Here is a 16,531-nt window from a genome sequence, read left to right on the forward strand (position 1 = left end):
TAGTGTCTAGATGCTAAGACTTATAACAGGGATGATGAGTTTGGTTATTTGTATGCGCACATTACCAGCACACCATAGACATTACAGGAAAATGACATTAAACATTTGCAGTTCTGTGTAGGTTGCTCACATCTATGAGGAGGCAGCTGCTGTTTGTAGGGCTGTGCCCCTGCCAGGATCTGTGTGCTGTGGGAGCTCTTTCTCCCCAGTTAAGTCCAGTGATTAGGCAGGATGGTCCAGGAGGGTGGCAGCCTCGGCACATCCAAGCTGCTTGCAAACTGCTGGTTTTGGAGTGTTCTGCATAAGCAGTTCTGAAGAGCAGACTTCTAAAAAGCATGTTGGCATTGCAGTGACAGTAACCCAGTCTCTGAACCTTGAGACAGTCATTCAGAAAGGGACCAGCTGATTGAATAGATAGAATTTCCCTTATGCTAATTTTAATCTGTTTACCTTTCCCCCCAGAGGGAATAAAAGCAGTTTATATATGATGCAGGTGATGGGTATACCTCATAAAGCTGTTGCACCATTTGTTCTGGATTAGCTGCTTTTGCATATATTGACATATATTTGAACTAGGAGAGAGGGTTTGATAAGGCAGGATTGAAGTATGATAACTTTCTGGGGAGTCAAGGGATTCAGAGTATCTAGCAGTGTTGAAGGTTAGAGCTTTTGACTCGATAACCTGGGGAATTAATTCAGCTCAAAGTTTTAAGAGATTTAATAACTGTTCTTGAATAAGACAAATGGTTGCCAAGCAACTTCATGCCAGAGAGGACAGGATTTCTTGCCTTCTGTAGAGTCCCAGTGCTTTGCAGCAAGTACTGAGTCTCTCGAGCTGACACTTGCCTTTCTAAGTAACTGGAGCGATCTCTTGCCATTTTCTGTATTCTACATTTATAATGTAAAATTGAAATAGTAGTTATTTTCCTTTATTGCTGGAAAGCAGTGAAAATTTGTGTTGAGGTCCTGATGGGTGTGCTGCTGCTGAAAAACACACTCATTTGCATTGCTACTGTCTTCATCTGGCTAGAAATGGGAAGTTGGGTGTGATTATATCTGGTCCTGCTTCCTGGATGGATGCTTGCTGTCCTGCATTGCAAATGCTTAACTGCAGATTAGAATTGTGGGGTTAAGACTGATATGTTCAAACCTTTCTTGACAATTGCGCGTGTAGGTGAATAGAACAGATGCTTTGTTGGACCTTTTTGACTTTTAAGTTACAACAGTTCTCATGAAGTTACACAGACTGGAAGACAAAATTTAGCAGGAGTTTGGATGCAGAAAGACTTGAAAGAGATCATAGCAGCCTTATAAACTTTGATAGCTGATTTTTCTACTCTCCACGCCCACCCCAAATCACCGCTCTTGTGTTAATCTAATGGCTGCAACAGGCTTGAATGAGTCAGTCTTGAAACAATGTCATCCTCTGCTTTATGACAAGAAGCTAGATAGAGGTACATGTAGAAGCTAGGGTGGAGGACATGTTCCTGCTATATACTTTTGATTCTGCTGCCTTCATGACTCAGACTTACTTTTTGCATATTCAAGCTGTCTGGCTGCATTTGCATACATTTACTTCTTGAGTGACGATTTCTCATCTCTGCCTGTGGCTGATTAAGATACAGAGGAAACGAACATTATTATTTCTTTTTGTGGCTGAAAACCTCTCTTTCAGAGCCTTGAAGCTAAGAATGAACATCTTACTGTGAATAAACACCAGCGGTGCCCTAAAAACCCACATGCCAAGGTGTCTTCTTTGACCCTGCTCCTTGGCCCATTCCTTGTGTAGCCACCTTTAGGTAGGTAAGAGTTTGACAGATGGCCAATGCAGCAGTGTTTATAGACGTAGCAAATGATGGCTTATCTCCAAAGGAGAAGTGTCATCTGTATCTTTCTCTTGAAACCTGGAATTGGGTTTGGGACCACTCTTTCTTACTTGAGGTGTTCCTTCTCCTGTGCAGTGAGAATATTACACTTGAATAGCTGTGTGGTGAAAACACATATACCATCAGTGAGTGATTCAGTATGTTGCAGAATTCTCTGCCCTGATGACAGAAATAGTCTTAGGAGTTTCAGAAAGTAGGGCATAAACAAGGAAGATATTCCTGAATGGTCTTTGACTTCATCATTTGTTTTTCCTTTGTAGGAGGTTGCTGGAGTCTTCCCTCATTTCGCTATCTCGCTATGATGGAGCAGGGTCCCGGGAACATCCAATCTACCCAGACCCAGCCAGGTAAGAGCTAAAGCAATCTAAAGGCATTTGAGTTTCATAAATAAAAGCATAACTTTAGTATAACTCACTAAATCCTTTGGGGATGGTTCATATATTGAGCCCATCTCCTTGTCAGTGACTTGCCACAAGCACAGGGTGCAAACCAAATGAGAAGATGCTATTAAGTCTGGGAGAGAATGAGGAAAAAGGAAGAGACTGCTGTTGAAGTAAGCAGACATAGCTTCCTGAAATCATTTGGGATGGAGAACACTAGGTGGCAAGCAGGTCCAACAGTAAATGAGATGATATCAATAAATTTGAAGTCTCTTTTGAAGAAAAATGAAGAAAAACCAAATAGCTAATTCAGGAGTAAGGGAGAATGAAGTCAAGGCAGGTGGGAGCTGGTGTGAGTGGACAATGTGCTTGGAAGGATGGAATGTTTCCATAAATGTATCAGTATGAGAAAGATCATAACCAGGATGTTACGTATACTTAACTAAGAACAAAATACTGACAGTTATTTCTGAAGAGTCATGAATCACTGACATTAGACATGGAAACACCTGTAGTGCTGCTTAATCTTCAGAAGAGGTGGGAGTGTTTCAGAGGACTTGGAAAAGCAAACATGGCAGAGTTATCAAAAATGGAAAGGGGTGATCTTTGCAGTTTCTACTTGGTGCATTAAGAAAGCAACAGATGGGAAAATGTGACCTACAGACTCTGTCAAAAGAAATGATAGAATCGTGAACAGCAAGCAGCTTGGGAAGCTTTCGAAGAATAAATCGTGACAAATAAGCTTCCCTTAGATGGGTTTAACAATGCTATGAATGAGGAAAATTCGCCAAGTGTTAAATATATCTGCTTTAGCCTCTTGGGGACCTCTGGCATAGCTGCATGAATTGAAGGCTATTGGGATTTATCATAAAGGAGAGTACAGGAATACCAGTGTGAAAATGAAATATCTAAGTTGCTGAAGGAGGTTTGGCTTTTTGTCTATTTATTTGTCTCACTTTTTTTATCTCATTAACAACAAAATCTGCATTTTAATACAGATGATGCTCTAAGTAAAAGTGCTGAAATAAAAGGCTATGTCACAAACTGGCCAGATGGTATAATGATGCTGGTAAATAACTCCTTGCTGTCTGTCTAGATAAAGCCTTGTACAGGTGAAATCTTACATTAGGCTTTTTTCCCTGAAAGTTGTAAAGATAATTCAAAGGCTCAGGAATGATGTAAATAAACTTTAGTGAAGGGAAAGTAAGGTGGAGTATGCTATGTTTTTATCTAAGGTGGGAAACCAACCTAGGTAACTGCAGAAGGTCTTGGCGACAGCGTGTCAGAATGATGCTGATAAATGTAAAAGCTTTTTAAATGGCAATTGATTTACTGACAGGTAAAGGAACTGATTAACCTAGGAAGATGAAAATGATATTTTATAAATGTTAATTAAAAGGTATTACTAGAGTCAGCTCAATTTATGAATGCCAAGAGCTGCTAAATGGCTGAAGTGCACGATTCCTTATTTCTGGAATGCATTGTTCAAAGCAGGCAGACTTGCTCAGTAGAGATTGTAAGAACTCATTCTAGTGCTTTGGGAGCTGCCTTTTAAAAAGAAAAGGAGGAGGGCCTGCCTAAGTTACTGAATTCTTACTTTTTCCTTCTGTCAGATCTCTGCTGTGATGAAGTTCAATAAAATGTGTGTAAAGGGGTCAATGCCCCAGACCTTTCCTAGTATAAGGAGCATTGTCAGAAGTATTTTTCACCTTGAGGCCATTTTTGAAGCAATACGATGCTCTACGGCTGACAGTTCAAGTGGTTTTAGATTGTGATAGACGCTATAGTAGCCCGAGTTCATGAGGAGGTTTGAAAGAGAAGTCCAGTGTTGAAATCTCTTCCAAGAGGGTTAATTCATTCCATTAAGTGTCACTGTCCTTTTCAGAGGATGAGATTCATAGGTGCATAATCAGCATGAGCTGGAAGTTTAAGTGGAGTGAAATCAGTCTTCTTTTATAAACCTCACTGGTGTGTGAGGCTAGTAGGATTATCTTATCTGCCCCTTTAACTTGTTAGGAATAGGGGATGTGATTAAAAGAAGTGTTACTGTGTGAGCTTTTTTTGTAGCATCCTAAATTTGTAAGGGAAAGATAAGACTTTCAGATGTTCTTAAAAAACAAAGTGGAAAAGTGAAACAAAGGAGCATTAAATATAATAAACATAAATCTACAGGTGTATGTGTGTTTATATATTAAAAATATACCTCCTTAAGACCAAGCTGTCTCAAAACAGAGAGTGGTTTTTTCCATTTTATTTCTTCATTTTAAACTATATGATATGAAGAAGTTATTTCTGAGAGAGTACGTGTGCGTTAGTTTTGTTTCTGCATCTACTGTCTGTAATGGTGTCACACTTGAATAACCTAGGTCAGGACTGAGGCAGGGAGAACATTTTATGAAGTTCCATCAGGTTTAGAATGAATATTCTGATGTGGATTGCAGCAGTCTTTCTCCGTGCCCTTGCTGAACTTCTCTAAGGTCAGCTTGGCTGTCCTGTCATTCTCTGCAGTTTCCATATGTACTGAGCTCAGAAAACAATCAGCAGGGGAATCAGATAAAGCTGTCATCAAAGAAACCTACATTATTTTCTTTCTTAATAGAAATACTTAAAAAGATGCTCCCAGACTGCCTCTGTAAAGCATCACAAGGGTGTTTGGTAAATGCATTCTCTAGAAAAACATCTAAGCTGCTAGAAAGTTACTGGGAAAGAGATCTTCAGGCTCAATATTGTGAGTTGCAGGATTAAGTGGAATGGAAACAACCAGAAGCTGGTGTCTGCTACCGCCAAGGGCTGGTGGTATGTATGCGACCATAGATAATACCAAAAATAATTGACACCAGTCAGGTAACCCCTTTAAAACGTGTCTGCTGAGTGAGAGACATTTGGAGGTGTGAGTGAGCATCCTGGGCATCAGCAGGGTTGATGAGTGGTGTTAGGGAGCTTTGGGGTCTGCACAGCAGTGTAGTGCTCTTTGATGCAGATATACCAGTTCTTGTGGCTTTTTTGAGGACTGGGTCTAGACGTTTTCCAGTTGATGTTCTTGTGATTTTTGTTCTTTTAATTCTAAAGAAGATACTAAAATGATGGAGGATGAAGAGAAGCAGCCTTTGTGTAAAAATTTTCCTGTTGTCCATAAATATGGCCAGCTGGTTTGGATATGTGGCTGTAGCTGAGGGCACTGCTGTGTTGTAGCTTGCTCTTTGGTACTCACGATGCCCTTTAGAGCAAGATAACTTCACCTTTACTAATGTTAGCAGAACACTTCCTTCTCTCAGTTGCATTTCTCACTGGCCAGCCAGCAGCACTGGATGCCTAGAGGAAGCGCTGCCTCTCAATAATGTGGTTGTTGGATGAGATAGCTGTTTGCTTCTGTTTTTTGCACTGCAGTGTTTCTCCCAGTCAGTGCCTAGTTCTGTGGTGGTCACATATGACGGCATAGCCTCTCCTCTTCTGACCCATCTGCTCCAGCAAATGGGCTTCAGTCACCTCAGAGATGAGGTTAGTTTAGCTCTTTGGTGTTGTCAAATACCAATGTCCTGTGAATGCAAACTTGTTTTAAGAACTACTGGATAACCTCTGTCTGTGCCACCTCTTTATGAGAAGCACAGGTGAGACATAAACGGGCTAGGCAGCCTGCTTTGACTGGTGTGTCTTTAGCCAGCTTGTAGACTAACTTTGGTCAGGGGCTAATTTACAGTTGTGCTCAGTAGCTGAGTGAACTGAAGAGATACGTTTAATGTTAAACGGTGTTTCTTATGTTGCTTTGCAGCCTTCTGCTCCCTCAGGACAGCTATACCTCTTATGCTGGCTCTCGGCTCCGATTCTGATTTGTTATAACTGTATTCCAAAGACAGATAAAGCCCAACAGTTTCTTTTTCCCCTGCATGCACTCATCTGCAAAGATTAATTCTTTATTGCTTGGAATATGTTCCTGCCCTTTTGTGCTTTATGCCTTGCACCTTCTGTCTGGATATCAGACTTAAGCTTCTTGTCTTGTCTTTAGAAATCTTTTTCACAGTCTGTCCAGTCTGTATTCCGTATGCTGTCAGGGAGATGATTCTGGCATCTCGGCATCCATTATGGACAACCTTTGTTGCCTACTGTTTCTTGTTGTTCTAACAAGCATCATTGTGTTTTCTTATGATGTGCTGTGCTGCATAATTTGAGAAGACTAAATGTCTGCAGCACTCATTCTTCATCTCTTTCTGTAAAACTGTCCCTTGGTGTGATTTTTAGCAAAGAAAAAAGTTTCAGTGATTACACTGCTGGTCTGCTGAGACCACTTTGTTCATGTTTTCCAGTGTTGCCTTGTTTCCATGTTCCTTTCTTCCTCTATATGCACATATTATGCTGTAGACTTATTTTTATGCGTACAGAGAGGCTTTGGCTTGTGAAGAAGGCCAAAGAAGAGAATAACTCCTCATTTATGAGTGCACTGCTGTAATGCCTTGCTTTTTTATATTTGGCCTATTAAGTGTTCGGGGGAGTAGAGAGAAGTGCTGTGTTTGTACAGCAAAGCCTTCTGCGTTACATAAGCATGAACAGCTTTAACTCATCAGACAGTGCATAGAAGATCCAGGAGGAATCCAAAACAAACAGTGTGTGGTTCCCTTTACCCTCTTGCTAGCTAGTGACTGGGTGTTTTAGATCCCTGAGCCTGTAGTCTGTCTGCTAAACTTGCCTCTTTACCAAGATGGCAGCCTACTATGGTACGGGCAACTTACCTTGGGGAAGGGATTCTCTCCTTGTGTCTAATTCCTTTCTTTCTTGCCATCTTCTCTTTTGCTTATATGCACTGAATGTATAGCAGAAGAGGAGACTGAGTCTCTTTGGGTGTCTGCAGCCAAAACAACATTAATACAATTTATCCCTTGAAAAATTAGTACATTGTTTTTCATGCTGCTCTAGGGAGCAGTCTCTGGAAATACTATTAAATGTAATTTTCCATTGAAATATCCTTTAGGGATACCGGAGTGCTTTATCAGACCTGGTCTGACTTATTGTTGCTCATGCTGTATTGGATGTTAAAATTATCTATATATAAGCAAAAATTATTCCCAGTATATTCCCATAGAATCGGCACAGCTCTGGAAGAGAGAGAAGATAAGACTTCTAACAATCACAGTCAGTGATAATGATGGCGTTTTTATGGCTGGCTGCAGTGTAACACAGTGAAACTGTGTGGTGTTGGTCACTATAAAGTTAAATGTATCCTCAAGAGTCTTCGTGGCGGATGAAGATGTCCACTGCAAGACAAATTTAGCTTGAAACTCTGAGCTAAAGATGTGTAGCATTCCTGTAAGGCAGACAGGCCACTTCTCTTTGTGATTGCAAATGAGTGTATTTTAATCTCTAGACTATCCTCTGGAATTCAGTTTGTTTGAAGGGATTTGCTTTATTTTTCTTTATTTAAAGCTGTTCATACTTTGATTTGTAGATTAAAATTAGTGCTGCTCTCTCCATTATCAGTCTCTTGCTCATGGTGCCTTTATAGGAAGCGAGTTTGTATTTTCGTGATCCTGGGAAGTACCAGTCTGGTAACTTCAACTGAATACAAAAGAACAGAATCAAACACATGTATGGAATGGGGTAGGGAGCTAGATGTTACAGGAATAGACATCTTAATGTCTGATTACTTGGGGAGGGTTATTGTCATCTCCCATTCTCCCCCCAAATTAGAGTTCAAGTACAATCTAAGTAAGACTAAAGAAGTGATCATTCAAGCATCTGAGGTCTCTGGACTTTAACAGTGAATAACTGTGCCACCAAAAGCATGTGTCCTTAGAAGCAAACTTCTCTGTGCTATGGCTGAGCTTTTTGTATATAGGTACTGTGTAGTGGTTCTGTCTACACAAGAAGGGAATCATCTGGGAGTGTATAAAGGGAAAATTACTTTTACTGGCTTGCTTTATTCACTTTGTCTTACTCATGAATAAAATGCAAACAGCCAGTTGTGTGATATGCTGTTACTGTCCTGGCACTTGGAACTCGGAAGGAAAAATAGGACTGGTTGTTGTTGTATACCTGTGTAACAAGTCCATGTATCTCTTGTTCAGGTTGTCTCCTGCTGCATATTATGCTCAGAGGATGATCCAGTATCTTTCCCGGAGGGACAGTATTCGACAGCGCTCTATGCGGTACCAACAAAACCGTCTCCGCTCTTCCTCCTCCTCTTCTTCCACTTCAGAGAACTCAAGCCCATCTGTAGAGGGAAACGATCTGGAATTTGAAGACTTTGAGTAAGTGTGCATGCTGCTGTGTCCTCTTGCTTGAGCCTGTTGTCAGCACAAGACCGCTTTGTGGCTTCCCACTGTTTACCAATCAAAGACATCTCAGGCTTCCTGTAGGAACAGTTTAAGTTAAGTCATTCAATAAATAATCAGAGCAGTGATTGCTACAAGTGGGTCTTGTCATTTCTGTTAGGAAAATTAAGGATGCTTTAGGCTACCTTCAACACATCAGGCTATCTCAACCACACTTGAAAGACTGGTTAAATAAAGAAAAGAAGAATCTCTCATGGAACAGATGGGGAGCCAAGAGTTTATTAAAGCTTTCAAATATTGAGAGAGAAGAGGAACCACTAAGAGTAACTGAGTAACTGTGTCACAGAAAGTGTGTGTCCTTAGAAGTAAACTTCTCTGTGCTGTGGATGAGCTTTTTATCTATAGGTACTGTATAGTGGTTCTTTGGTCTAAGGCTGTAGGAAACAGCCACACGTGCTCTGTTACTTTTGCTTGTTCTATCTGTACAGCTTTGTCAAATTAGCCGAAGTTCCTGGTATAGTTTTTTTGGAGGACTTGGTGATCATGAGTTTGCATTAAGGCTGTGTCCTGGAAGGAGAACAAATGGCCTTTTGTGTCAAAGTGAGGAATGACTCTGCATCCAAACCTTAGAAGAGCACCGCTGTGAGCCACTGTATTTCTTTCTGAGTGGTTCTGACAAACTTATAAAGTCTGCTCTCCAGCATCTGCTTTTGGACTTCTAGTGATACCCAGTGTAATCCTAGCAAACAAATTTATTGCAGACCATTTCCAGTAAATGGTAGTAATGGCTTGCTTAGATGGCATAGGAGACTGAAAGCTCAGGAGTTTAAATTAAAATCCATTTTAGAAGGAAAAAGAATTTGATCTTTCTCTTCCTTTTAAATATGGAATTTTCCGTGAGTACTTTTAAGTATTTTACTGATTTATTTCCACACACCTCCCCCTTCCTCCCCTTTTGTGTATATTGTGATTAAAACCTAGAGTGATTCTGAGCATGGTCATAGAAGTAGTCTTCAGTGGTAGTGTATTAGGGAGGTGTGTTTGATGGGAATGGTGAACTCCTCTAAAATTTGGGCTTTTATATTGCTGCTGCCAGCAGAGGATGCTGTCAACTTTGCTACTATCATGATGTTCGTGTTCCCTTGCTGCAGTGCCCCATACTTGAGATGGCATGTTGTTACAACTCCACGTCCTTTGTGTCAGGGTGAAGTCCCTTTATGAAGGACACTGGTAACACCAGCTATTCCCAGAAATGCAAGATATTAATCCCTTTCTCACTTTTTAAGTGGTGGTAGACTTTTTTCTCTTAGAATGTTGTTCTGTATAGCTGTCATTTCATGTTTCAGCAATTGAGTATTCAGAAGTACAAGGTGAGTGAATGTCTTCCCCTCTCCTTGTGGCCTTGTTTAAGATGTAAATGAGGGGAGATAATGCAGAAGAATCACAGCCTGGTAGCTTTTCCTAAGCAGCTTTGTGGTCTAGAAGAGGAGAAATATGGTGGCTTTGTGAGGCGGGTGCTTCTCAAGCACCTTTATTTCCATTATTCCATTTTATTTGTCTGAGGTGGCTTGTTGTGCTGGGCAAATAAAAATAGTAAGTTCTTAATTCAGAGCATCGGGCAAAAGTCTGCAGAGAAGTGTGTTCCCCTGCAGATAATGCTCACACAGTGAGAGCACCTAGTCAGGGAAGCAATTCAATCAGCTATGCTAAGGTTGTCTTTCATTTCATACTGGGCAAAAAGAAGTGTTGATTCCTTAATGTGCAGTGGCTGAATTCTTTGGTTGAATATTTAATATTGAATTCTGGTCTGTGCATTCAAGACATTCTGCCTTTTCCCTTCTCTACTTCGTTATTTCTCCTGGCTGATGAGAGAGAGCTGCTGTGCGGGGGTCCTTAGAGCTGGAACTTCTCGTGACTCATTTGATTTCTTCTGCTGACACTTTACAATGAAATATCTCATACAGAATTCTTGCTTCTCTTTTTGGCTCCTGTATCCCCCCCTTTGCTTGCTCATATGAGCAGAGTCGTGTATTTCTTCGTGTATTTCTTTTTCTGCCCTGATTTAGATGCTCTGGCTTTTCTGCTTCTCCAGATCTGATGTAGGACAGGGAGTTGCTCCTGTTTCTAGCTATCTGCAGCTCATGCTTTTCTCCTGGAATTCAGTGGGGCTTTTTTTTATATAAAAGCCATAGCAAATTGCCTTGGTGCTTTATCTCTCTAAACTGGTTAATGCAATTAATAAATATTCTCTCTTCTTTCGTTCTCCTAGTGATCAAGAGAAAGATATAAAGGGCATTAGACACCAGCTGGTTTTACTATCCATGGAGCTCCGGGCAAGGAGGGAGCCCTGTGTGTGTGCCAGGGAGACTCCTGGCTCTCGGTCTTTTGTGGGGTTCTGAGGGTTCTTTCAGCTTTGTATCTTTTCAGCTTTGCTTACCTAATGCCCTAGTAAGGGGCATGAAAACTCACACTGTTGGTGTGCTTATGGCCTCTGAATTTAAGCTAAAGCCTCTTCTCTGGTGAGCCAGCCTACTGATGTGATTTTTCTCCATGCAGTTTCTCCAGAATCTCATTTGAATTAATTCACAAATACATTTAGCTTGTAATAGCAGTAGCAGTAGTGTTGGTCTAAGAATGTGAAGTAAGAGTGGTTTTTATAGGCATTAGTAATATCCTTCTATTATACCAGCTTTCATGGACAGGGGAGGAGGAGGGAGACACAGCTATACCTGTGTTATCTGGTTTAATAAGATGTTATCTCTCTCCATGCGCTGCCTGTGTTTAACCTGTCACTGTTGTCATCTCACTGCTTGTTGAATACAACTGACAACTGTAAACTTAGTCATGTCTGCATGAAAGCATTTAATATGGTTTGTAGTATATATACAGATTGTAATATTAGGTTATTAACAGATAGATTGATATGTGTGGGTTTTAAGGTTAGTTTTAGCAGAATCCTAAGCTAAAATGAAAAAGCTTCTGGTATTCTGGGATAAGAATCTTTGAATGGAGAACGGTGTCATTTTAGTCTTCCAACATAACTGGTAAAAATAGTCTTTATAGACAAATCATAGAGGTTGAAATTCCTCATTTTAAGGGGTATTTTGAATGCTTTGTATTTGTATCTCATTGGAAAATTAGATTTTTAGAGCAAAACTATCTTTTCTTTTGACTTCTTCAACAAGTTTGGCTGGGCCTCTTCTAGAGACTTCCTTTAGTCTAGAAGAGCTCTGATGCTGGAGACTGTGGGTGATGCTGCTAGGACTCCTCAGATGGCACAAGCTGATTTTGTTTCGTGATTCTAACTCTGTAACCATAATCAGAATGTGAAGGTGTTTCTGCAGATGAATTCTGGCCATTTGTGTCCCTTTCTGTCTGCACTAAGTGTAGGAACAAATACAGGTTCATTTTATCTGTCAGACTGAAACGCATATGTATAGGACAGTGCACCAGCTTGCTGTCTGAAAGCCTTGCTCAAATCCTTCACTGCAGTTCTATAAAGGCTTTTCAGCCAAGGCTAAAGGTGTGACTGTTCCTGACTCCTCTGTCTGCTTTTGAGGGTGGGCTGCCTGCTAAAATATAGATGCAAAGGAGCTTGGGCATTACACTCTTCTAATGTCTACAGCTTTTCTCTCCTTTCCTTTCTCCTTCTTCCCAGGAGGGTCTGTTGCAGTTTCTACTTTTTCAGCCTGATTCTATGCCACTGTTTGCTAGAGACACAGAGCAATGGGAGCAGTAATCTGCAGAAATGCAATCAATTTACAAGGCTCCTGCTGTTTTCCCTTAGCTCAACAACTACTAAGAGCCCATGGGTAGAACTCTTTGCACAGCCAGTCTTGGTCATTATTGCCCTCCTTCCCAGCTGTTCACTGTGCACTCATGTATTTCAGAGTGTGTTTTATCCTTCCTGTTACAACCTTCAGTTTTTGCAAAAGAAACTTCTTCAAATAGGAGCCAGGTTTGCTTGGCAGGGGAAGGGAGAGATTGGAATGGCTCAAGGTTTTTCTGAGACTTTAAATAAGTATGGAGCTTTTGATCTGCAGCTCCTGAGCAGCAAGACAAGTGCTGTCATTGTGGGGAGGGAAGCTGTATTGGGTTTGTATGGCAAGGTTTTGACAGCAGGGAGGCTACAAGGGTGGTTTCTGTAAGATGCTGCTAGAAGCTTCCTCCATGTCCAATAGAATGAATGCCAGCTGACTCCAAGACAGACCTGCTGCTGGCCAATGTCATGCCCATCAGTGATGGTGGTAGTGCTTCTGGAATAATGTAATTTAGGAAGGCGAAAAAGTTAACACACAGAAGCAATTGCAGCTGGTGAGAGGAGTGAGAATATGTGAGAGAAACAGCTCTGCAAACACCAAGGTCAGTGCAGAAGGAGGGCAGGAGGTGCTCCTGGCAACGGAGCAGAGATTCCCTTGCAGCTCATGGAGGTCCGTGGTGTAGCGTAGGAAATCCCAGAAGTCGAGAAAGAGATTTACTCTGTATGGTGACTAGAACTTAAGCTGACATCTCAGGATGGATGGGATACCACATGCTAAGTTCTGATAGGGCTTCATGAAGGTGGGTAAGAGATGACTTGATCAATGGTAGCCATTTGGTGTAGTGGTAGAAAGGTACATATCCAGACCACAAGGTTCCTAAAAGCAATTCGGGTGGGTTTAATTTTTCTCATCATCCTGATATTTACGTGTGAGGTTAACAGAAGATGTAGTAGGAGATGTGAGAATCTATATGGGCTCTCTCATGTCACTTAAATGCTGATGGAAATGGGTTTTTAGGATTCATGACACACCAGTATACTGCAGAAAACCCAGCAGTTTCTTTCTGGAAGTCTTAGATGGGATATATTGTGCTGTCTCTCTTATTTGAGCAATTTGTTATTTGAGTTTAGATAAAGATATTAAAAGCAGGATTGTTATTTATTGTATGTAGCTGCCTTTGTTGTTTGCTTCACAGAGCCCCTTTGTCTGTGGTTTTGATGCTGTTTCCTCTGCATAAGTGGTTTTGATTAACATGGGCCTTATGAAAGGTGACTTTCAAGGCAGACTTGAATTATGTGGAACTTAGTGGTCACTGTTTTTTCTCTGTTACAGCTTTCTGGAGCACTTAGTGCTGGGATGTTGCTTCCAGAAACACAACGATTTCTGTTAACTGTATTCATCATTTTAAACACAGTTGCAGGCTAAGAATGCTAACAATTCCTGGATGAACGGGAATGATATTGAATCTACTCTTTGAACTTCATTTTTCAAGGATTAGGTAGAGTCTTAGCTTGGCTTGTGATCTACTCATAGTAGCCTGCAGCTTCATTTTCCCTGTTCTTTTTATCTTTATCTTTTGTGACAGTCTTTTATATTCCCCTTATCTTGGACTTAATGTCTAATAATACTGCCTGGATGCAGTGACAGGCAGTGACTGTTTCCTTGCAGCGGTACTGCAGGATATTGCTAACCTCTCCAGCATAACATTGTTTTACCATTAAGTCACATTCCAGCAAGGCAAGTGTCTTCACAGCAGAGCAATGAAAGAATGAGCGCCTTTTGAAAGATGGCAGTTGCCAGAAAAGTTCACATCATATTCCATGCTGTTGGTTGCTTGAGCTTGTAGAAACAGCTTTGATGTCATGATGGTAGATCTGAGCTTTTCTGCTGCTTAGGAGCTCTGGTCATAGTTTTCCTTTTGCTTTTATTTTGTGTCTGTGAAACTCTTAAATCAGATCAGGTCACCTCATAGGTGATGTCTGGAGTTAATGGGAGTGATTAGGAAGCAAGCTGTTATTAGTTAGTTGCTGGCTATTCGGAGCAGGCAGTGGTTAGCATTCATCAAGCCTGTAGGTTTAACAGATAAGCATTGTTTGTGCAGTTATGGTTTCATTTCTGTTTCCTTTGCAAGAGCAATAGCATAACAGTGCAGTATATTTAAGAAAAAAAAATTGTTGCTTATTTTTGACACTTTATTCCAGTGTTGAGGCCTGATGGGGCAGCTGATGTTATATTTGTGCTGCAAACTGTGTTTAATGAGCACAGTTTGTGAAGTTTCCAAGTGATTAGAATTAGCCATAGCACTGTTTTCCCTAGTCATGCTCATGTTTGGGTAGACAGTTGAAAATGGCTAATTAAGGGGTCTCAAAGGAAGGTTACTTGTAGTGTTGGATGTCCTGTTTTGTTTTGTTAATAAAACACTGAATGCAGTGGTTTCCTTAATACTCTTGCACCAAGTCTATGCTGGGGAGTAGGGATTCCTTACCTTCATGTGGCTTCTGTTTTGTAATGTTTCACTATAGCTATAGAGCGTATCAGGCTTCTTCTGAAACACATCATCAATTTGTGATCCCAGCACACAGTGAGATGATTAAAATCGAGACGACTGGATGCTGTGCCTAGATCAGAGTGAGTGCTTCGTTCTGGTTCCAGATCAGTCTTTCTCTGAAGCAATTAATCCTTGGCATTTAATGGGAAAGTGCTGCGGTTTCTCTTGACCAGGTGATAAATCCTCTCTTATGTGATGCGTCTCTGAAACACTTGATCTTCTGAAGTGCCATTTTTAATCTGGAAAATACATTTCCCCTGAACAGTCCTGTGAGAGATAATCAAGGCTGGGGGTTTGTTTCCCTCTGGTCAGGAGAGCCATTAGTAACTCAGCAGTCTGCTGCTTTATAGGAATTTTTAGCTGATAAACAGATATAAATTTTCCCTGGTGTTCCTTTGAAAAAAGTGCTGGCGAAAGACTGGCATTTTAGCCTTCAAAAGAGCATAGGAAGACTGAAAGGCACCATGCCTTGGGTGACTAACTTGCCCATTACTGTATTAAGTAGCTATGCTCAAAATCTATTCTTCTAGTTCCTGTCTCTCCAGCTGGACAGCATTGCTTTTTGCAGTTTCTCTTAATATTTTCATTCATCAATTTTGTTTGGCTTCCAGTGTTATACTTGGGAAGCTCCTAATACGTGCAGTGCCAAGAATGGCTTTTTGTGTAGCAGATCCTTCTCTTTGCTTGAATTTTCTTCTTGTCTCCTTCTGTTCTACCATAAGTACTTCTCTTTCGGTGACAGTCATAACCTTCAAAAATGGGTGGATAAATTTATACCTTTCATTTTTACCAGCTTACGTATATTCCTGATCAGTGTTTTCATCGCTTTAATGTCTGTGGATGTCAATGCTTGTACCATTTTGAGAGACCAGTACTCTCCTGACTTGTGTGTTTTTCTCTGCCCAGAAATAAGTCAGTGGTCTTGAATCTTTGCTCTTAAACATAGTCCTGGTTTTAGGTGAGATACCCTTGTCCTTAGAGCCATAATTAGGGTGGCTCCCTTTTTTTGGGTTGAGTTTACAACTCCGAGTAAAGTGGATATACTGGATGCAACCTATATTTTCTTATTAAGAGACTAGTTCTACTGATCCAGGAGATGTTATTCCAGCTACTATATCTCTCTGCAGAGGTGCAGTCAGCTTGCCAGCGAGGTTTTTCCTGTTGCCTTCTAGGATACTTGCATTTTGCTGAAATATTCAGAATGTTAAGGTTTTATTAGTTTTTTGTTTACCTCTATTTTGAGAGGCTTATTTCCTAGAAATACTCCCAGTTTTCCCTGACATCATTTGTAGATGCTCAGGACCTTGCAGGACCAGACAGAGGAAAAACTGAAGTTTTAACATACTCTGGTGTTTGCTTCTCCTCTCAGTTGTAAGCTAGTACTGAACTTTCTGTCATGGTGTTCCCAGCACTGTTATATCCCTTACCCATCAGGATGGTACTGGGAAGGTTGATTGACATGTTCTTGGAATCACCAGCAGATGTAATGTTCCACTCTCCACCTTTTTCTACTTCTGTACACTTTGTAAAACAGCACACGCTTTGCCTTGTAGTCCTATGCAGCTCTTGTGAGTACTCACTTCTCAGGATGTATGTCATCTGTTTCCATTGGCTTCCTCTTGAGCATGGCCAGCGTAATATGACAACCTCCAGGTATCCTCTTTAGAGAACCTGGGATCAGACTTGACTAACC

General features: G+C 40.9%; 1 protein-coding gene across 3 annotated transcripts in view; it reads left to right on the forward strand.

The window, feature by feature from the left end:
- The window catches only part of AMBRA1 (autophagy and beclin 1 regulator 1), a 130,714-nt gene that overhangs the window by 30,560 nt on the left and 83,623 nt on the right, over positions 1 to 16,531 (forward strand). For all 3 annotated transcript variants that reach the window (XM_061462259.1, XM_061462260.1, XM_061462261.1), the window contains 2 exons: positions 2,147 to 2,233; positions 8,323 to 8,505. In XM_061462259.1, the coding sequence (XP_061318243.1) occupies positions 2,147 to 2,233; positions 8,323 to 8,505 (270 nt within the window). The remainder of the gene's footprint in view (positions 1 to 2,146; positions 2,234 to 8,322; positions 8,506 to 16,531) is intronic.

The sequence above is a fragment of the Pezoporus flaviventris genome, unplaced genomic scaffold, assembly GCF_033815535.1.
Source record: "Pezoporus flaviventris isolate CSIRO_AGI_PZ_B2104156 unplaced genomic scaffold, CSIRO_AGI_Pfla_v1 ptg000035l, whole genome shotgun sequence".
Lineage (NCBI taxonomy): Eukaryota > Metazoa > Chordata > Aves > Psittaciformes > Psittacidae > Pezoporus > Pezoporus flaviventris.